A 22,848-nucleotide genomic window follows, 5' to 3' on the forward strand; every position below is an offset into this window, starting at 1 on the left:
TCAGGGGAGTATCCTTAGCTTTCTTTCCATTTAAAACTAGGTTGGTCCTGCCATAATCTTTCCCTTGAACTATAATTATTAACCACTGTTCACTTCATGGACATCATGATTTGAATGGGTAAGAAAAGGTACTGCATTGTTTCAGCTAAGAGACTCCCAAAGACAAATGAATGACGTATAAATATATGTATATATATATATGTGTGTATATTGTGAGGTTGAAGTTGTGTAATTTGTAGTAATACTGGGGTCCATGGGGCTCCATTGCAAAGGACATATTTCATGTTCGTACGTATATATTGTATAAGTAACTATTAAAGATATATATAGAGCGTTTAAAAATTCTTAGTTTTTTCTCATTTTTATATCGTATAATAAATAAAAATTCTATTGAAGGATCCAAACTTGATGATGGGTTGGACTGGAACCATGCACAAACAGGCAAAGATGCTATGGGCTTAACATTTTGGGCCCAATCTTGAATATCTGATTAGATATGGCTTATAACTAACATGTTCTTGTAAAATGTACTTCACAATCAATTGTCAGAAACAAATTTCATCGATTACTTACCAGAAAATAATCCGACCATTCATCACAATATTTCTCTCAACAATGGCCGAGATGATGAACACGGTGGCGTGGCATCGGTACGGCACACCGGGCAATTGGTATGTGAATAAAGCCACATATCAATACACGGAGAATGATAAGAATGGCAGCACTCCGGCAAGGTACGTAACTCTTCACCCTCTTCAAATTCACACAGACAAATTGTGCAAGTGTTTTCACAGACTGTACCCTTTTGGTATTTATGAGCTGGGATGTGTTGGGCCGTGGGAAAATTCTCACAAGTAATCGGATGTTCTCCTCTTTCGGGCTGCAATGTTTCCGGTTGTTGTTAGCCCAAAACAGTAGCACGTCGGTTGAAACACCCGGCGACAATACAATGGTAAGTTAGCACAACAAATACGGTGCAGCCAAACCCTATTAAAATCAGCGGTAAGTTGTACGAATTAACATTATCTTCGTCCATTTGTGATTAAAGAGAGTAATTGCAAATGAGTTGATCATAGAAGAGGGTTAATTTGAAAAATTAGTATATGATCGATTGTTACAAGATTAGCATTTGTTTACATATGAGACTTGGTTACTAGTTTAATTTATCTAGAGGGCATTTTCAAAGGGCATGTTTGGTTGTCACTTTGGATTTCACGAATAATAATACCTCTTGAGCCCAAATCTTGTATTCTAACTATGTGGTAATAATTTCGGTATTTATCTGTCTCCATAGACTCTGATATATTTGATGATAAATTATAATTTCATTCCGTATAATTTAATTATATTGAAATATAACTTTTGTTTTTTGTAAAAAATTTAAATAATAATAAATATGAAAATCACATAAAATGAAATATGTACTTTACTATATATTTTACTCAAATATTTTCATATTAGATATATAAAAGTTTACAACAATTACACATAAACTGATATAACTGTACATGTACACAATCAACAACGAATTAATTTATAAAAATTTTGTTTGTAATGGTACTCGTAGCATTTACGGTTTAAAATAATCAATTATTCGACATAATAAAGTAAATTTTATACTATTCATGTGTATTATTATATATACATATATATATATAAGAGCAAATGTGGATCATGTGAAATGTAGAATGTTGTGGTAGATTAGGTGGAAAAATAAAAAGGGGGATTAGGCCAATTTTCCAATTTTGTATGCAATAAAAGTGAAAGATATTTGGAATCTTGAATTTGTAGCAACTATTCCACTTTCAAATCATTGCTTACTTCTTCATCACCACTAGCCAATCAATGCACACTTCTATGGACCATACAATAAAAACCCATATATATATTTTTTTATATTAATAAATATAAAGTACATACATACATACATACATACATACATACATATGAATCTAAAGCAACAAGGTACTATCAAGGACATTATTGTTGATTAGGTAACCTTAAGTATATCCACTAATTCAACTAAAATATCAATGGAGATTCTTTTCTCAATTTTTCCCCTTCATATCCAAAAAAATCTTTTTTATAATATCAATAACAATTTTACAATTATAATTAAAGTATTTTAAATTACTAATAATTATCAAATGTTATAACAACCAATACTAATAATATTGATAAATAGCAATTTTTTTACTAGCAATTTAAATATTGAATTTCATTAAAAAAAAAAGCCAAAATGTTATATTTTTTAAATAAATCATTTATTTACTCGATTAAATTAATTAATTAATTTATTTATTTATTTTAAGAAATAAAAAACAAAATAATTCCTAAAGTCATTGACTTTTGCTTTCTTGTGGTTTTGGATAATGCAAGAGAGAGAAACATTTCTCTTTTACTTTCGGTACAATAATTAAAAAAAAAAAAAAGATAAGATAAAGATATGATACAAATTTGACACATCATTGAAAAGCATTATATTATTTGAAGTAAATATTTTTAAAATATTTAATAGAATATTCGTATAAAATAAGTTTAAAAATTTATAATTACATATTTATAATAAAATTTAACTTCAAGAGAGACAAATAATATAATAAAAATAAAAGAGTAAAATTTTTAATTTTTTTTAATAAAGAAATTATATCGCTGAATTATAAAAAACTTTTTATAGTAACTTAATATCTTATTTATATATTAATAAATTTTTTATATATATAAACTTATTGAATTAAACTCATAAATAAATTATTTTATTAAATTTTATTTTTCTCGTATTTTTGATTTTGATATTGTATCAAATAATAATGTGAAAATATATATTTCTAAGAACTTGGACCCAAAAAATAAAAAAAGTCAAGTGTCCCTTCAAAATATATGAAAAAAATAAACTTTAAAATAAAATGAATTTAAAATCTATATCTATGTAAGCACATAAAACCGTCCCATAAATAGGGCCAGGAGCTTCTTGTCTCTTCAACATTTCTTTCTTCATATTTTTTTGGGATTGTGATTATCCTAATAAGAGTTGCATAATTTATAATCTTTGATAGGTAGAGTAAAGAACCCACATGCTGACTTCAATTATATAATACTCATATATATGCATATATAATACATACATGTATGTGGTGGGAAGAATAATAACGAAAATAATAATTAGAAAAGTAGATGGGAGGATATTGATAACCAACAAATATATGATGCAACACCGGGCCCACTAACTTTACACATGTTTGCAGTTGGCTTGTCATGCCCCTAAGTTTTATATTTAATTAGAAATATATAAAAAAAAGTTAAGCCTTAATTTTAAATAAATTATTATTATTATTTTTGTACAAAAAGAGACAAAAGTAAAAAAAAACAATTAAGATATAGTCATGCACATCCGGAGGTAGGAGACAGACACCCATGATATCATCAGTGAAGAGATATTGGAGATCATTCGGCACATGAACATGAGAGTGGAGGCCCATCGGTAGAGAGATGCCGACATTTGTCAACCAATCAACGCATCTATTTCCCTCGCGATTAACATGTTGGATCCTGACATGCCAGTCCTATAATATCAAGTGTTTGATATCACGAACGAGAGCGGTAGATGCATTAGTGTTATAATTCTCCTCAGTAAGTAACTGCACCACCAAAACGTTATCTATTTCTAGGATAATATGACAGAATCTAGAATGCCAAGTGAGTTGAAGGCGATCGAGTGCACCCCAAGGCTCGGCCTGAAGCATTGAACATCTGTCAATCTTCCTACTGAAGCTTCTTTGGCAAACACCATCCTCATCCCTAATAAGTCCGCCATAGCAGACGAGGTTGGTAGCCGCACGATAAGTATCATCTTTGCTAAGCTACAAGCTTTTTTGACCTGTGTGCCATACCTGAAAAAAAAAAAAGTAAATATTCATATTATTAGCTATAAAAGTATAATAAGTCATGAGTCCTTAGCAAGCTCATCGATGCTACTCTCACTCTTTTGGAAAATAAACTTATTCCTGTAATTCCACAAGCTCCAGCAAGTAAGTTCAAATGTCACTATCCAATCTTGACTTGTTTTACACTAGGGCCAGTTGTTTTTAAGTTTCAGCATCAACCACTTATCAACAGTACCATAGAAAAAAGTTGAATGCGCTTCAGCAGGTATGATCTTCAACCACAGCAGTTTAGCCACGCTGCAATTATGGAGGACATGATCCACATCCTCAATAAATAGGGTCACCACACCAACTGCACTCCATAATAGAGGACATGTGACGTTGGTATCTCTCCCAATTCGTTAAGATCTTCCCCTTAGCAGCCAACCAAAGGAACGTACACACCCGTTGAGCACCTGCCAACGCCAAATGTCTCTTTAATTTCTATCATCCGAATGTCAATGTTCGCTCTCCAAGAGGGCGTAGGCCAAGTTAACTGATAAACACCCAAAGCTCATCATATCCCAAAAGCAGGAGTCCGGGATATTATCATCTCTAGGGATTGGTACCGCAACCATCTGGAACAGCGTGTCCATCGGCAACACTCGGTGCAGGACTTCCCAGTTCCATTGGCTAGACGACACCACGTAATCCCTGACACATCTATAGAGATCATGCTCAGCAATAGGTGCGAAAGCCAAAAGCTTAAGCGGCCCCAAGTCCCTCAACCAACAGTCTTCTGAAAACCTAACATTTCTTTCCAATCCAATAGACCATTTGATGCCCATACGAAGATCTGTCCAAAGATGGTTAAGGTTGCGCCAAAAATGGAAAATTGGTCCGGTCAGCTTGTAACTCTGCGATAAGCCAGACCATCTGTATTTGTGGGTGATGACCTAGACCCATAGTAGATTGAGTTTCGCAACTATAGAAAAACCCAATTTCATTAGGAAAGCTTAGTTTTGCTTGTGGACAAACCGAAGTCCGCTTCTCCCAGCATCGTAAGGCATGCACATATCAATCCAACTAATAATGCCAATTTTTCGGTTGTCACTCCCTTGACCTCAGAAGGTGAGTGTTCTAGCCAGATAGCTTTTGATTAATCTTATCAAGAATGTAATGATAAGTATCTTTGTTTACTCTTTCATTTAGCAAGGGAACTCCTAAATACTTACCAAAATTATTGAAAACTTGAAACCCAAATATCTTACTAAGACGACTTCCCTCACCCGTGGTAAGATTATAAGAAAAGAAAATAAATGTTTTGGTCGCACTCACCTTGTGGCTCGAGCTGGCACAAAGACCCTCTAAGACTTCCTTTATAACCTGAGTCTGGTCCTCAGTGGCTTTCCCAAGGAGTACTAGGTCATTTGCAAAGAAGAGTTGTGAAAGGGCAGGACCTTTCTTACTAAGGCGGATCGGCTTCTACGTACTATTTCTTACCCAGGTATTGATGCAATGAAATAGCCGTTTCATGCATAACACAAATATGTAGGGTAAAAGCAGGTCCTCTTGTCGGATGCTTTTAGTAGGCTGGAACTCCTGGATGAGACAGCCGTTCCACAACAATTGCATGGAATAAGACGAGATACACTGCATGATGATTCTGATAAGGTTAGGAGGGAGACCAACATCAAGCAGAGTGTCCTTCACATATTCCCAATGAATGTGATCATAAGCTTTTTTTAAGTTCACCTTAATGGTCATCCATTTATCTTTCCCCCGCAGATGTCGCATAGAGTGGACCACTTTTTGGACAATAATAATGTTATCCGTGATATTCTTACTAGCTTTAGGGTAGGGCCAACCAAAAAAGGCATTAAGTGCTTGAGTCTATTGGCAATGAGTTTAGTAATAATTTTATATAACACTGTTAATAAGCTGATCGGACAAAATTCTTTAATAGTCTATGCTCTAGCAACTTTAGGGATGATGGTAATAAGAGTCTTGTCGATCTTAGCAGATAGTTGTTCACCATAAAAGACACCATTGATCATTGCACATACCGACTCACCCACAATCTCCCATTGGTTTCAAAAGAATGTTGTATGAAGGTCATCCACTTCGGTGGCCTTCAATGGGTGCATGCTAAATAAAGCGTCGTAAATTCATGGTTTGTAATCTTATAGTCCAATTGAATGACCATAGTCACTGTTAACTTTGGAACAAGCCTCTAACAGGGTACTATTGTATGAGTCCCTCTTCGGCCATATAAAGGTTCTAAAAAAAGGTGGAGGTCATTACCCGAAGCTTGCCTTCATCGGTACTCCAGTTACCATCTCCATCCTTAACCATACTAATTTTGTTCTTTTTCTTTTTAAAGATAGTTTGGGCATGAAAGTATTTGGTGCTCCTGTCTCCTAGAGAAATCCTATTACATCGAGATTTTTATTTTCAGAGCATCTCTTCTTGCAGTAACACCCCCTCTAATTCCTCTTTCAAGTAATTTTTCAACTATTGAAGCCGAACAGAGTGGTGTCTCTCCAATGCCCGTTGGATCCCATCCAGTCTTGTTAGGAGGATCCGTTTTCTTTAAGTGATATGGCTAAACACATTTCTATTCCAGTCATGCACAGTCTCGCTGAAGTTACTAATGTTCTCATGGATAAAAATATGGTTTTCCCAATTTTTCCTAACCAAGTTAGGGAAATCGGGGTGGGATAGACACGCAGCTAAAAAGCGAAAGGGCTTGGGGTCCTTATTGTGAGAGTGACAGGTGTAAAGGATAATCATGATAGGCCTATGATCATATTACACTTTTGAAAGGTAGTGAACAATGGCCTCCAGGAAGTGGTTGAACCATCTTTAGTTACAGATAACTTTATCAAGCTGTTGAAAAAGGGTCTCACATCGCCATGTAAAGTTCGGTCCTACATAATCAAGCTGCTGCAAAGAATTAACATCAATAAACTGGTTAAAAAGAGTGCAATCTTTAAACCGTGTAATTTGCCCCCCTCTTCGATCGTCCGACTCTAGTATGACATTGAAATCCCCAATAAGGAGCTAAGGGCGATCCAAGTTATGCCCGATAGTGGTGAGCTCCTCCCAAAGGTCTTTTCGTTTCTAGGGGTTTGGGCTCCCATAAACATAGAGAGAGAAAAATCTTTCCGACCATTATTCCTACTTATCTTGGAATGGATAAAATGACGATGGTTGTAGTCCACACTAACCGGATAAACTCTCTCCACATCATCCAAATGCTCCCCGAAAAACCAACCGCCTCAACTCTATGGGAGTAGTTGAAGCCCAGGTTCTTGATCACTTTATCCGCTTTCTTGCCTGTTGTCCTGGGCTTCAACAACACAACCAAGGCAGGGTTGTGGATATTAATAAATAACTTTAGGGCACGCCAGAGACTAGCTTTTGCAGCGCCCTAACAATGTCATATAAGAAATAAGCAATCCATAGGGTAAGAGTAAGAGAAAGAGGAGCTGATGCTCAGGAGAAGGACTATGCTTGCTCTTTTTGAAGGGCATCGACCGCGCTCGAAACAAGATTTACATCCTTATTGACAACCTTTTGAATTTTAGACAAAAGAGGGTTGATTGTAGTAGAATTAGTGGATGTAGTTGCCTCGTCCCATTTCTTATCCTTACCTTATTTTTTAAAGGTCTTATTAATTTTTATGTCTTTACTGATACCAAGTCTATCAGGAGGTTTGACTACCAGTCTGATGCGATCTCTCAAGGAGATCATTGGTGGCATGGAACTATGGAGGGAGGACCAATTGAGTTCGTGGTCTGGGTCCGCCATATCTTTAATTATTACAATGGTATTCTTTGAAAGTTCTAGTGTAGTAGTGCCCTGACTTATTACAAACTTCTCATTATTAGTCATTCTTACGCCAACGAGGCTGATGCGTACCTTTGTCCCGATAAATTCTCCAACCATATTATTCATGGACATCATACGTCCAATTATGGGCTTAGTATTGGCCAGCATGGTAGAACCCATGATTTCGAAAAGGGCATCTATCGTCTTTTGATCACTGTCTTCCACCACCGACGCTTTCTCTTTGCTCGTTGGGGGTTGTCTCTCACTTGAGACCCCTATTTATTTAGGAGTTTTAACCACCAGCCAATTTGGTCCTTCTAGGGCTCCCTTTATATCCACAGTCATACTAAATTTTGACCCATTCTTATTATTCTCTCTTAGGATATTTAGTCCTTGACTTGGTAGGATAGGGTTTTTACTTCCAACTTTCCTCCCCTTGCATTGGACTTGCATTCAAGGACCATAGTTTTCAATCTCCGTCTCAGCATTTTTCTTACATTGGCATTTAAGGTGCCTATAAAGTCTGCAATCGAAGCATATAATAGGTAAACCCTCATATTCCACTCTCTATAGGCGCCCATCCAGCATGAACTTAGAAATGAGTGGTTTGGCCAGGTCAATTCCAACTGCTAATCGAGCAAACTTGCCATATTCTGTGGATTCAATATTATAGTCAATGCGAAATACCTTCCCTATCACCCTGGAGATAGCTTTGATCATGCTCTTATGGTAATAATGGATCGGGAGGCTAAGAAAACGCATTCAGGCTACCGCATTAATTATATCAGGGTTAACAATAGAGAAACTGGGGGATCAAAGTTGCACCGTGAGGTAACGACCATATATAATCCATGGGCCATCAGTCAGAACGTACAGGTAGTTCTTTGTCGAGTGGAACTTGACCATATAGTAATCATTATTGAGGTCAATCGATGTAATCGATCAGTAGACTTCCACAGACTATGAAATTTTGCTCATAGTGCTTTATACCCAATCGGCTTCCCAAACAGTTGAGTAATCACTGTACGTTTCATATTTTGCGCTAGGAGGTTATGCACCTTATCCAAAAAATTGATTCTCAGTATTCCATTCTCCATGCCGAAACTAGCATCCCCATCTCTGATCTCAATTTCATCTCGATTGTTAGTATCCTGATGACTATTGATAAGTCTATCTCCAAAGAGGGTTTTACATTCGGTGCTTTCTGCAGGAAAGGTGATTCCTCAAGGTGTGTGGTTTGCGGTTTCTCGCCTGTAAATTGTCTAAAATTTACCACCTCTCCGCCCATTCCATAAGCCCCATCCCCAATCACAGCCACCGTATACAAATTTTTCACACTCAAATTTTTCACACCAGACCGGAGCAAGGTTGGGGCCGCCGGTCGGGTCGCACCAGGATAGGCGAGAGCCGTTGCTGTTGCCGGCTTACCGACAACCATCGTTGCCTCCACCATTGGCTCATCCTCCACAAACAGCCCCTGGATCGCGAGCGGCCGGGTCTCATTCGGACACGCAGGGCGGGTCGCACCAGATTGTTCCACCGCCCCTGATTTCGCATCTCCTCCCATCGGCGTTGGGACCAGGCCCTGTTCGCCTGCCATCGACGCGAGACGGTCGGCCCCAGCACGAGTCGCGTCGTTCCACCGTATTCGGCTCGCTTCCGGGTCGGGTGGCGTCTCTTCTACTTCCATCGCTCCGTCCATCATCCCTTCCTCCATACTCTTGTGCTCAACAGGAAATGTAGAGTGATTTTCGTCCGGCCTTATCTTAACCTTCTTCTTGACCGGTTTGTTTCCGGGCAAGGCAGCACATCCTCTTTTTTCCGTTAAGGCGACGTCGAGAGAGAGTAGCATCCTGTAATCGGCGGTTTAGGATTTCGGTGGTTTAGGGGCGGCGGCTGAGAGCAAACAAGACACTTTAGGGTTTTCAGAGAGAGCAATTTAAATAAATTATTTTATTAAATTATATATTTGACTAAATTAATTAAATTAATCATACTGTGCCTAAATATAATCACGTGCTATGCACATCCGTAGACGCTCAGTTTGACTCATGCTTGGGGACGGTCAAAATGCACCGTCACCGTTATCGTCAATTAACGGTGTCTAGAAAAAGTCCGGACGGACGGCTGGCGTAGGTGTTAACTGGTGGATAACTTTTCCACGTAAACTTCGTCTTTAAACAGACACCGTCCTCCGTCTCCTCGTTTCTCTTTCTCTCTCTCTCTCTCTCTCAAAATGAAGATCGCTGGATGAGCTCTCTGTTCTCTGTGGATTCCAAGCTTCTCTTTTTAGGTAAAAAGGGAAATCATCGAATATCTGTTTGATTTATATTTTTCTTACTTTCTATTTCTAATTTGTAGATTTAATTTCTAGGGTTAGGGTTCCCCCCCCCCCCCCCCCTTTTATGCGGCTGATTTGATTGATTTGATCATGTACTTTATTTCCTGTATTCAGTAGATTTCTTTTAGGTGGTTTGCGGTTTGGGGAATGTTGGATCCTTTTCCTGTTTTACTCGTTTGGTCGCGCGAATGATCAAATCAATAATGTTTTTGTTGGTTATTTTAGATCACAAAAGTCAAAGTATTTACTTGAGCGAGCTTACCAGCACAGATTTGTTCAAGTATAGGTGATATTTTCCTTTAAAAAAAATTCTTTATTTATCTGGAATGAGAAATTGGTTAAGAAACGATTTTGGATGTTAATTTCAGTTTCAATTTATTTTACTTCTTCAGCTGTAAAGCAGGTTAGAATTTGTTTTTAAATCTACATAATCTGTTGCATGTATACTTATTTTCGTATGCTGTTTGCTTCTGCATAAATAGAATTTTGAGTGTGTTGGGATTATATCCTGATGTTTTCAGGTTCCGCTTATTCTTATCTTGCAGTGTTAATGATGTTTTTGGTCGGCCTTCTTGTATACTGATTGATGAGTCGCTACGAGTTTTTGTGGTGGAGATTTGTGTGCCTTCGGAACATGAAGATATTCATGAGATGCTTTTGTGGATTTGTGGATTGACGGACAATTCTTTAGTATTGGCTTCTGCATTCATGAATATGCCAATCGGGTTCCTTTGTTTAACCATTGTGGGATAACAAGAGAACTCCCTATAAGGGAGAAGCAGAGTGAAAAAACAGGCAGAAAGAAATATGGGAGAAGCACTTCTCACAACCTTATCAATGGAGAACTATCATCCATCCACACTTCTATCAATTGATTCAGGAACTTTCACACGTGATGAATTGGAGAGGGAGATTAATCGATCAGTTCTCCTTTCCCGGCCACCTGACATCAATCTTCCTCTGTCATCGGAGGCTAGCCCACCTCCACTGACATGGAATGACCCTTGTGATGTCTTAGATGTTGTCCTTGGACCTCAAATTTATGAGGCTGAGGCTGTTGTTAATGTCCCAAAAGTTGCGAAGAAGTGGAACAAGCGGCTTGATAGCATATGGGGTGCTTGGTTCTTCTTTACTTTCTATTTCAAGCCTGTTTTAAATGAGAAGTCCAAGTGTAAGATGATTAGAGACAGCAATGGTTTGTCTGGGTATGAGAAAGCAGACTTGCAGCTTGATGCTTTTTTGGTTCAGCATGATATGGAGAACATATATATGTGGGTTTTCAAGGAAAAGCCTGAAAATGCACTTGGGAAAATGCAGCTCAGGAGTTACATGAATGGTCATTGTCGTCAAGGAGAACGCCCATTTCCATTCAGTGTGGATAAAGGTTTTGTTCGATCTCACAGGATGCAGAGGAAGCATTACCGTGGTCTTTCTAATCCTCAATGTCTTCATGGCATTGAACTTGTTCGATCTCCCAACCTCATGAATCTTGATGAGGAAGAGAAAAAGAAGTGGATGGAGCTCACTGGAAGGGATTTAAATTTCTCTCTTCCACCTGAAGCAAGTGACTTTTCCTCATGGAGGAACCTTCCAAATACAGAATTCGAGCTTGAGCGACACCTTCCTCCGCTAAACAGTAATGGGAATCTCCATCCAAAGAAGTTGCTAAATGGCACTGGTTTGAACTTGTCAACTCAGCCATCAGACTATACGAGTAGTGATGTGATTGATATCTCACCTATCTGCAACAAACGCAAGAAGGATTATTTTCCACTCGGGAATAGTGACGACTCCTGTTCTAATAATTCACACTCCGACATAGTTTTGGACATGAAAATCCAATCAGTCGAGCTGCCATGGTTGAATGAGTTTAGTGGAGTGATGAAGAATGTATTAGGACCAGTTACAGCAGCCAAAACAATATACGAAGATGACCAGGGTTTCTTGATTATTGTCAGCTTGCCTTTTGCAGATCTTGAGAAGGTGAAAGTTACATGGAGAAATACTCCCTCACACGGGATTGTTAAAATATCTTGTGTGAGTACGACTCGCATGCCATTCATTAAGAGACGTGATAGGACTTTTAAGCTAACAGATCCAACACCAGAGCACTGCCCTCCCGGGGAATTCATCAGGGAAATTTCCCTTCCAAACCGCATTCCAGAAGATGCTAAATTAGAGGCCTACCATGACGAAACAGGAACAATGCTGGAGATCATGGTGCCAAAACATCATGTAGGACCAGAAGAACACGAGGTCCGTGTGTGCCTTCGCCCTTCACCATGGAGCGAATGAGCAGCTTTTATTGACCCGAATAAAAGTGATGTGAGGGCGAGAATTTGCAAAGATTGTTAAGAGTGGCCGGTGCTTCATTGTTTTCTAACCTCATTCCATAAAGGAAACCTTGAAATGAAATATGCATTTTTTTGTCCTACATTTTTAGTATTCTGATTTCATACCCGTTGTAACCTTTTTAGGTGATCATGACGTCCGAGGAAAAGTGTGTTGATCATGATAATTTGTTAAGGACGAGCATCTGTTTGGTTAGATTTTTCTTTTCTCTTTTCATCCAAGAAAGTGTCAATTATTTTCTTGGTCATGATACTGATGAATATATTGTTTCTCTTCCTTTTACTTCTTAGGCCTGCTGTATTGCAGTGGTAGGTTGTAAATTTGTTAGTGATCCATATACACACACAGACACGCATTTCGCTGCAATTATATTTTGTGTAGTATATGATATATATCTAGTTTTCTTTAAAACAATGAAGATTTTTTATCTTTATGGTATTGTTTTTACATATTTTTAAGAAAAAAATGACATAATTTTCCAAATTAACAACTAAGATCTAAACTCTTCGTGTCTTGTTCTTCCACTTGCAATATTGAGTAAAACTATGAAAATCTTTTTGACCCTCTTGCTGAAAAGAATAAAAAGTTAGAAGATATCATCTATACTATAACTACGTCTATATATCTATTAATTTAATTAAGAAAGAGATTATATGCCACTGAATCTATTTAAATATATAATATTATAGTGCATCTGCCAAGAATTTGAACTGAAATTTGATTAATATCCCAAAAGAGCAGCATAACCAACATCATCTTCTCTACCCCAAAAAAAGAATAGTACAAAATGAAGCGTGTCATGGCTTTGATGGTGGGTTCTTGTTCCCTTTCGGATTGGGTCCTGATCCTTCCTTCTTATTATTTAGCTTCAAACGCCTCCCATATTTGCTCTTATTTTCCATTAAAACAAACCGCCCATCAGTAAATCATATCTATATGTGTATCAAACTATAACGAGATGATATATATGTACGTCTATCTGTGTACATAGAACAGAAGTAACATTATAGTTACCTCAATCCCCCAAGTAGCTAAGCTTGTTCTGCTTTCTGCAGCTTTAAGTTTGACATCAACTACGAAAAGTACATCAACAAAAAATCAGATGATGTTTCTTTTTGGTAACAAAAAAGTTGAAGTAGATTAGATAGGTACACACACACACAACATATATGTACACACACATACAGACATAAATATATACATTTACTTGCACCTGCTTGACCTGTCATGGATGGGGAGTAGCGGTATGATGGACGAGCCAGAAGAAGAAGAAGAAGAAGAATTCCAAAGAAGATGAAACAAAGTGGAGTACTCTGTTTTCTCTTCATTGCTGCAGGTATAAAAAAGCTCATGGTCATTTCTGGGGCTTGAAGGTGAAGATGTGGAGAATTTATAATTGATGCATGTCAATCATCATCTGTTTGAAACTTGTCTTTGCTACTATTTGAAACTTGTTAGGAAAGTGTGTATGGAAAATGAAATTATAGGGTATTATTTCAAATAATTGGAATAATCAATGAAATTTACCATATTCACTAATTTTTTTCTATTATAATATAAATTTTCTTAATTGGGATGAATCTTAAAAATTTCATTTACACTGTTTTGGACCTTTTATTTCTCTGATATCAACAAAACCAAATCATTAGGCCATCAACTCTATTGTCCCCTTTTGCCCAACCAAAAGTTTCTCTTTCTTTTTTTGAACTGTTTAGGCTATTTTAAAGTTTATGTTATTCTTAAATATTAAACTATTTAATTACAATATATATATTTTATGCATAACCAAAAGAGGTCAAATAGCCATAATTAAATGAGGAAGAGTTTCTTCAAAATGGTAATGATGTTGAATGCTTGATTTACCCATAATGAGACAAGTTAAGTTGATATGATTAATATACATATTGTCAATGTCTTGCTTTTTATTAGTGAATTTGAGATTTTTGATTTTATTCTAATTTCTTTGGCTTACTACTATTATGCTTGTGGGTTCTCACCTATTTGTCTCTTTCTTTTTCTTTTTTTTTTTTCTTTTTCTTTTTAGCCTCTCTTGTCTACTTACTTTGGTCAAACAAAGGGAATCAATAAACCCTAATAATTATTTTTGTATCATTTGCTTAATAAGATTTTTATTCTACTTGAAATAAATTTCTCAAGACACACAAAAGTCATTAGGTCTTGTGGTATGAATGTTGATTTGGGCCAATTGGGGTTTTGCCCATTTCAATTTCAAATTCATTCACCTCAATTTGGGCCTCCTTTCAACCTAATAATTATCCATCTTCATCAAACATTGTTAGAGATTCAATTAACAACACTAAGTATCCCATTAATTTATTAAATTATAAGTGTTTCATTTAAGAGTGAGAATGAGTGTAAATGGTTTGATTTTGCATCAAACATACAAATTATTTACATACGTTAAATCATTAGAATTTATTAATTTAATATAATACAATATATTTTAAATTAAACACAACAACATTATGTAATTTAGGTTAAATCAATCAGTAAATCAATTAGTATTTTTTGTTTGATTTAATTTTCTAAAATTTTACTACTTAAACACACGGTAGGTGAAAAATATATATTCATGGTATTTTTTGTTATTATTATTATTATTATTATTATTATTAGTTATATTGTATATTTTTTTTTAATATGAATTTAAAATTAAAAGCTCTTATAGCCACACTCACCAAAGGCCATTATAAAACATTATAATGTACAAATATGCTTTCTTCAAGCAAACTGCATCCATGGCCATTCTTTATGTACCATCTACCTAACAATCATAAAATTTATATATATATAATAACATCTGGGGTATTTCAAAGTGAAAAAAACTTGAGAATCTTTACCCCATTCCCTAGCTATACATACATGCATATATATATATATGTATATGTATATGTATCACAGGCATCCCTTTTACTTATTTCAGCTTTTGCTCATTGTGTGGTATGCATCCAAGATTCTGCTACCAAAACTTAATTTAGGAGTTGGAAGGATGTTAGGAATTAGTAGTCAATAAAATATAGTTTTATTTTTTCATGTTAATGCTAAATGGTAATCAACACAACCAAATTAAGGATCCTTCATATTGAAGTTACCATCCTTTTTTTATTGCTTATCATATCTATATATATATATATATCATCATTGCTTTGCATGCAATAAGAATTTATCAAGCTTAAAATTATATATTATTTGTCATTTTTTTCATCAATTAAATTTTATGGGTGAAAATTTCATATACTAATAAAATAATTACTTAAAAAAGTTTCATAAGCACATATTTATTAAAATACTATACAGAAACCGTAAATATTATTTTAATAATTTTTTTCAACAAACATCTAAAGTTTATCAATCTAAAAATTGTATTTCACATTTCATGAAAAAAAAAAATTCTAAATTCAAATTTAACAAATATAATATAATTTTGTTTGGGGTTGCACCCATGATATAATTTAAAGTTTAAATATCAAAGATTAAGTAAAATAAATAGCAATAAATCTCATATCTTATTAAAAAATATATATATAATAATTAATGAGTTAAAGGGAAAAATAATTGGAGGCTGGGTAGTTGGAAAGTAAAATAGTTCATTAAACAGAAAAAAATATTTAAATATATATATAGTCTTTAAATCTTGAAAATACAACACAGCCTCTCAATACTACTTTAATTTTGATTATAACATAGAAAACATAACATGTGGATATATATATATATATATATATATATAGGAGGAGCTCATAAGCTACCTAAAATACATTTTTCTTTCTAAAATTCCCAAATAATTTAGTAAAATTTTAAAAAAAAAGTACTCATTAAATTTTTAGTTTTTAATTTTAAAAAATTAAATGTTGAAATGATTTTATTAATTGATTGACGTAATTACAAGGAAAATAAATTTTGAAATATAACAAAAAGATAATTCTTAATTAAAAAAATAAATAAAACACAAATTAGCAAGAGTTTAATAATCAAATCAGCAATAAATAATATATTACAAAAAAGTAGATACTTTTTCAAGTTTGGAATAGAATTAAAATAGTATGAGATTCAAATTACTGAAACCACTTTTTTTTATTATTTATCTAATGTGGAAATAAAATTTAAGAAAATGAGAAAAAAGAAGAACTGGAAAAGGAAAAGGAAAAAGTTTGAAGAAGAAAGAAAGAAAGAAGCCGGTTTGTGCTGTCTATAAAATCTCCAACTGCGCCTCCTTGGCCCCTTCACTATAATAAAATCAATATATTCTTCTTCTCTGATTTTCCCTCCCTCGCCCCCCCCCCCCGAATCCTCTCTCTCCGATGGCTTCGACTCAAGCCAGTCTCCTTCTTCAGAAGCAGCTCAAAGGTCAGCACCCACTGAATTTTTCAATCGATTCTTCACGGCTCTCTTAATTTTTTAATTCTACAAATTAGTCAAATGGTTTTATCCGTGTTAATCGATTGATTACTTGGTTGCAGATCTGTGTAAGAATCCCGTTGATGGTTTCTCTGCGGGGTTGGTTAACGAGAACAACGTTTTCGAATGGAGTGTTTCCATTATGGGACCTCCGGATACTCTCTAGTGAGTGATCGAATTGTGTTTTTCTTTTGTAAATTTTGAATATTTTTATGTTAATCATCTGGGTTTTGTTTCTCTGGGTATGTTCTGTTTGAAGTTCTTGGGTTGTGTTTGTTTGATCTTGAATGATCGGTTGCTGGTGGCAATTCATTGTGATTTGGGCTTTATGGGTGTTTGATATTTTCCCCTTTTTCTTGGAAGGGATGGTGTGATTGTGTATTCATACAGTTCTGTTTGCTTTGTTTTGAATATGATTTTGTCACCAAAGTGCTTAATGAGTAATTGCAGCTTGATCCTTAATATTGTGGTTTTGGCTTTTGATGTTCTAATTTAGAAATTTTGGGATTGGTAAATTGATTGGATTACTATCTGATTATATTTGGTAACTGAGATCTAACTGACTAGTTTCGTCTTTAATGGTGCCTTTTTCGTGTTTAGGTATGAACTCATTATTTGGAAAGTCGCATGTTAATATAAGGTTCTTGGTCTATTCTTACTTTAATGTTCTGGATCTTTGTTTACTTATTCAGTGAGTTACTTGGTTTACTGGTAATTATTATTTCATATCTTTGATTGGTGATGTCATGCCATTCAGTTATTGCTTAAATGGTGATTTCTTATGAGTTTCCTGTAATTGAACTCTCATCTGTAGGTAGCATAACCAGGAACTGGCATTAGATTCCTTGCTCTAGTTCCCAAGAGAATCTGTTAAGCAATGGCATCTTGTTCTGAAAGTCAATGTTTCTATATCAGTTTAGCATGTTGCAATCTATGCTAATTATAATTGCTGCTTACTTTTGAGGTATTGTATATGGTAAATACACTAATATGGACATTCAAATGTTTCTTGACATGTTTTCTTAAACAATTCTTCTCTTGTAGTGAAGGGGGATTCTTCAATGCCATTATGAGCTTTCCAGACAATTATCCACTCAGTCCTCCAACTGTGAGGTTTACCTCAGAGATTTGGCATCCAAATGGTCAATATTGTTTCTGTAAATTTGAAATACCTTATATTTCTTTTTCTGGTGAGCTGGATCTAAACATTTACAATTGCTGTCTGAGCTACAGTTTATCCTGATGGGAAGGTTTGCATATCAATTCTCCATCCTGCTGGCGATGACCCAAATGGTTATGAGCTTGCATCTGAGCGCTGGAGTCCTGTCCATACGGTATTCTGTTCAATTCTTACGATGTTTTATCCTTACTAAAATTCCCCCATGTTCTTATGTGTAAACTGCTAATGTTTCCTTTGCTTTATGTTACTTGACATATTTATTTGCATTGTACCACTATATCTTGTGATATGTTGATGCAGCACCATATTAACCAAAGTCCAGTCAATAACTATCTTCACATGATGCAGTAGCCCTTTTTTGATGATATTATTTGTACATAATTAATTATAGCTCTCCTCTCCTGTTTCAAGTGCATATAACCTAACCATCAACAAGATTAAGGCAAGTGTTTTTGGACAAACACATTGTTATTTGCATGTAAGAACCATGATGTCTGAGGGATAATGGGTGAGTGCTGAAAAGCTTATATATATACGGTTACATATCTGCATTCGTGCATATTGTCAATACAGTATGTGGCTTTGCCATCTGATGGCAGTTCTAATTGGCAGTGCCTCTTGGTGGTGGGCAACTATAAGGACAGGAGATGAGATCAGTACCAGACTGAATTTTGTAGATTTGTACCAATGGGCTCTCCTTTGCCCAGATTGAGGTTTTATTCTAAACCTAGCACAACTCTAGTTTTTTAGAGATTGCTCAGGTTGGTTAGGGTGAGATACTGACATTATATTATATGATTCTTTGGCACATTGGATGCACAGGAAACTAACACAGTCAGTTGGAAGTACTTTGTGTTGTGATAGTTTCAAAACAATTGTTGGGTGAAAAAGTAATTTTAGGTGTTGGAACTTCATGATTTCTAGTTTTCTTCTGTTATTCCATTTCTTTACTAAGTAAACATGTCCTTTCTAGGAAGTGGAAAAGGTGACTTGTCCCTAGCTCAGAGGGAAGACTGAGTTTAAGTTTCCTTGGGTAGTAGTAACCAGGCTGCAGAAAGCAAGAGAAGATCTCTCTGAGAGGAATTATGCACGATTGACACTTGACTTTGCCAAAGCATCTAGTTTGGCTTGGGACACGTGTGGATCCTAAGTTTGAGATGCTATCAATCAAAATAAAAGGAGGTTTGTTTTTAATAATCTCTAGTAATACAAGAGAAATTAGGAATTCTCTCTTGGGTCTTTGACGTCTGGAGATAATAAATTTTTTGTGAAGTAACAAACTGAGATGTGCATTGGAAGACCATTGTTAGGGAGAAAAGAAAGAAAGAAGGGATATAGGAGCCTTATATAGAGGGAAGAGCAGCGGAAAAAACACACCTAAATGCGTTCTAATTATTAACTTGCATAATTTGTGAAGTGGCAGTAAAATTTACAAGTTTTATGTTATGAAAGTGATCATGTTTTGCTCAATGTGCTAGTAATTATGTACCTTAGAGTGTCTAGAAAATGACAGACTTCAACAACTTTGGAAATCATACCTTGCCTTGTTTGTATCTGATCTATTTATGTTTCTGCATAGAATATGCATCATTGCTCTTGCAAAATTTGCAGGTTGAGAGCATTGTCCTGAGTATCATATCAATGCTTTCCAGCCCGAACGACGAATCCCCTGCAAATGTTGAAGCTGCAAAACAGTGGAGAGAGAAGCAGGATGAATTCAGGAAGAGGGTGAGTCGATGCGTCAGAAAATCACAAGAAATGTTGTGATTTGATGATGAGTTGCTGTTTGGTTTCCGCTACATATTTTGTCTCGAGAAGCATCAACTACGAATGTTCTATCTATGTTCACGTGGGAGGGATCTGTAGCAGTTAGATTATATAAGATTAGAAAGCCATGTAGTACTCCATTTTGGATTTAGAAAATATCTGTTTCTTTTTGATGAATTTTTTTTAGATATGAAAGAGAGAGAGAGAGAGAGAAACAAAAAGAAAAGAAAAAAGAAAAAAAATGGACTCTTTCACGTCTAAAGAAGAAGAGATTATGAAGTTTGGAATTTGAGTTTTTGGAATGTGCTTCATCAATCAATTACCTTTTTCAACACACCACCCATTTCTTATCTCCGTGTATAATAATAGAAATAGACGACATTTCTAAGTTAGATTTGAACGTGTGAGTTACAGAATCAAGCGAAGCAATTTGAAACCCCCACTCCCATTTCAACCCACCCGGTGGTGACGGTAGTTGCTGAGGATTTTCAGTCAGACACGGAAAATGAAGATGATATTTGTTGAATTGCAAGCTCAACAATTATTGTAGGTTTCCACAAAAATCAAGCTTAAAAATTAAAAATAAAAAAAATTTATTTGACTTTTTAATAGATTTATATAAACTGTGAAATTTATCATCAAAACCATGGTGTTTGAATTGACAAAGTTGGACCATAAATATATATATATATGTCTTTTTAATATAAAATTTTGAATTAATAAATCTTATTATAATTAAATTTAATAGATATAATAACAAAGAATAAACATGAAAATTCTAATAATTAATTGCTTAAAATTAATTGCTAATAACATACAGCCATAAAATTCCTCTTTTCGTATGTTATTCATTACACTTGTTGTTTTTGTAAATAAATTAATAATAGAATTTAAATTATTAGATTTTTCCTCTCCTTCCCTCAGCATCTACTTTTTCTCTCTCTCCTTTTGCCTCCCTTTCTTTCTTTCTTTCTTTCTCCTTTCCCTGCTTTTTTCTAACTCACTTTCCCTCTCGTTTCCTTCTCTGCAAGTCTTATCCCATGAACACCTCCTCTTTCCTTTCTCCTCCCGTGACTCCAACCACATCCTAACAGACCCTAACTCCCCTCCCCCCTCCCCCCTCCCCTCCTCGTTCCTCTCATGACTCCTCTCTCTTTTCTTCTCTTTCCCCTCTGCGACATCGCCATCACCGTCACCGTCAATCATGCGCTCGCCGCAGCCACTCCGCAACGGCGAGACGCCCTCGCTGCACCCAAGGATTCCGGAGACTCCTTTCCACTCGACCGTCGCGGTACACAAGCTCAAGCGATTCAACTCACTGATTCTCGTATTTAGACTCGCGGCCTTCTGCTTCTCCTTCGCTTCCTCGATTTTCATGCTCACTAACTCCCGCGGCTCCAGTTCTCCTCGGTGGTCCGATTTCGACGAGTACAGGTTCTACTTTCGGTGCTTCTTCTTTCTTTGTGTTTTTTTTTTTCCAGAAATTTCGCCATCGTTTGGTGTAAGAGAAAAAGAAGGGAAAATACTAGGAATTTAAGTATTAAGCTTACTGTTTTAAAATCATTTTAAAAATCTGAGTATCGGCGCCTAATATTCATTTGATTTTAAAATCTCGAACCTGGTAAAATTGGAGATTAATCCACCACCACAAAATAACTGCAGATTAGTTTTCGCTGCAAACACGATAGTAGCTCTCTACTCTATCTTCGAGATGGCAGAGTCTGTTTGGGAGATCTCCAGAAACGCCACCATCCTCCCTGAAATTCTCCAGGTCTGGTTCGACTTCGGCCACGATCAGGTCCTCTATCTCTCTCTCTCTCTCTCTCTCTCTCTAGTCATCCATCTAAATTCAAATTCCTGAAGGTGGCATTTTGGTAATATGACAGGCGTTCGCGTACCTGCTACTGTCAGCAGACGCTGCGGGAGCTGTGCTGGCAAGGCGGCTGAGGGCGGAAAACACATGTACGGAGACGTCACCGGCGTTCTGCGTGCAATCGGAAATCGCGATAGCGTTAGGGTTCGGGGGATTCCTGTTCATAGGGTTATCTTCGCTGCTGTCGGGTTTCCGGGTCGTGTGTTTCATAATAAACGGCTCTCGCTTTCATCTATAGGAGTGAGAGAAGGGAATGTCTTGTTTTTTTTTTTTGGTTTTTTGTTAAGGTGTGTGCGGGTATTGGGTTGATTACCGTGCTCACTACTTGGTGATTTGGACTGACATGACGTCGTGGGTTATGTTGGAAGTGCTCTTTCTTTTTCTACTTTTTTTTTAAAATAAAATTAAAAAAAAAAAGGAATTTGTACTGAGTATTTGTCATGATGATGTGTTGGGGTGGTGTGTAATTTAAATTATTATATATTTTTTAGGGGTAAAGGGAGGATAGAGTTTTTGAATGAGAGAGATTATTCTCTCGTCCTTGATTTTTTTTGGCAAACACATATCCCAAATAATTCAATCTAATTCTCTACTCTTTTGTGATTTACAAGAGTTTGGTTGAATGATCATTTTATTTCCTATATTGGTATTTAATTTTTCAAGATATATATATATTCAATATAATTGAGGAGTATTTATGAATTAATTCAATTAGTTAAAATATTTCAAGTATAAACTGAATTACAGATTTTCTTTTTAAAGTTATAATAATACAAATAATTTTGATTTATTAATATATATAAAAATGTGTGTGTGTGTGTATATATATATATATACATGATAACACGGGAATATTATTGGTCTGTGCAGTGCTGGACGCGCAGCCCAGACACAGCCCAGCCTTATAGCCGTTATATAAAATGTATATGTAATACTTATTTTCTACTTATATTTTATAATTACATAAAGAAAAATATATATATTACTTAAAAATTAATTTTTTTTTTTTTTTTTTTTGTGGGAGTCAAATTGGAGTATATGTATTTATTATAGAAGTTTAAACCTTGTAATTTTATCAATTTTTTTCTTTTTCTTATATTAAACATACAGATGGCATAAAAAGCTAAGGCCCATGCCTTTATTCATTTAAAAAATAACACACTCCATTACAAAATTATAAACAACTTTTAAAAACTTTCAAACTCCATTGTTTCCATCA

General features: G+C 35.5%; 2 protein-coding genes, 1 long non-coding RNA gene and 1 pseudogene across 4 annotated transcripts; 3 read left to right on the forward strand and 1 right to left on the reverse strand.

Annotated features, from left to right (window-relative positions):
• Positions 1-9,591: 9,591 nt before the first annotated feature.
• Positions 9,592-12,672, forward strand: LOC110824130 (uncharacterized; annotated as a pseudogene). The gene is made up of 3 exons (XR_015816866.1): positions 9,592-9,990; positions 10,264-10,324; positions 10,584-12,672. The product of XR_015816866.1 is annotated as an uncharacterized LOC110824130 (transcript).
• Positions 12,673-12,677: 5 nt separating this feature from the next.
• LOC148268695 (uncharacterized) lies at positions 12,678-13,870 on the reverse strand. The gene is made up of 3 exons (XR_015816867.1): positions 13,604-13,870; positions 13,405-13,463; positions 12,678-13,280 (listed from the first exon to the last, which is right to left on the reverse strand). It is a non-coding gene; the product is annotated as an uncharacterized LOC148268695 (long non-coding RNA).
• Positions 13,871-16,532: 2,662 nt separating this feature from the next.
• LOC110824227 (ubiquitin-conjugating enzyme E2 14) lies at positions 16,533-20,090 on the forward strand. The gene is made up of 5 exons (XM_022054802.2): positions 16,533-16,758; positions 16,872-16,974; positions 17,854-17,951; positions 18,043-18,143; positions 19,601-20,090. Exons 1-5 carry the CDS (start codon positions 16,713-16,715, stop codon positions 19,754-19,756), a joined length of 504 nt encoding a protein of 167 aa, XP_021910494.1. The 5' UTR covers positions 16,533-16,712; the 3' UTR covers positions 19,757-20,090.
• Positions 20,091-20,674: 584 nt separating this feature from the next.
• LOC110823929 (CASP-like protein 4C2) lies at positions 20,675-22,060 on the forward strand. Its single transcript, XM_022054431.2, has 3 exons — positions 20,675-21,190; positions 21,419-21,554; positions 21,643-22,060. Exons 1-3 carry the CDS (start codon positions 20,961-20,963, stop codon positions 21,865-21,867), a joined length of 591 nt encoding a protein of 196 aa, XP_021910123.1. The 5' UTR covers positions 20,675-20,960; the 3' UTR covers positions 21,868-22,060.
• The last annotated feature ends 788 nt before the right edge of the window (positions 22,061-22,848 follow it).

Source organism: Carica papaya, chromosome 2 (assembly GCF_054855325.1).
Source record: "Carica papaya isolate Zhongbai chromosome 2, ASM5485532v1, whole genome shotgun sequence".
NCBI classification, from domain to species: domain Eukaryota; kingdom Viridiplantae; phylum Streptophyta; class Magnoliopsida; order Brassicales; family Caricaceae; genus Carica; species Carica papaya.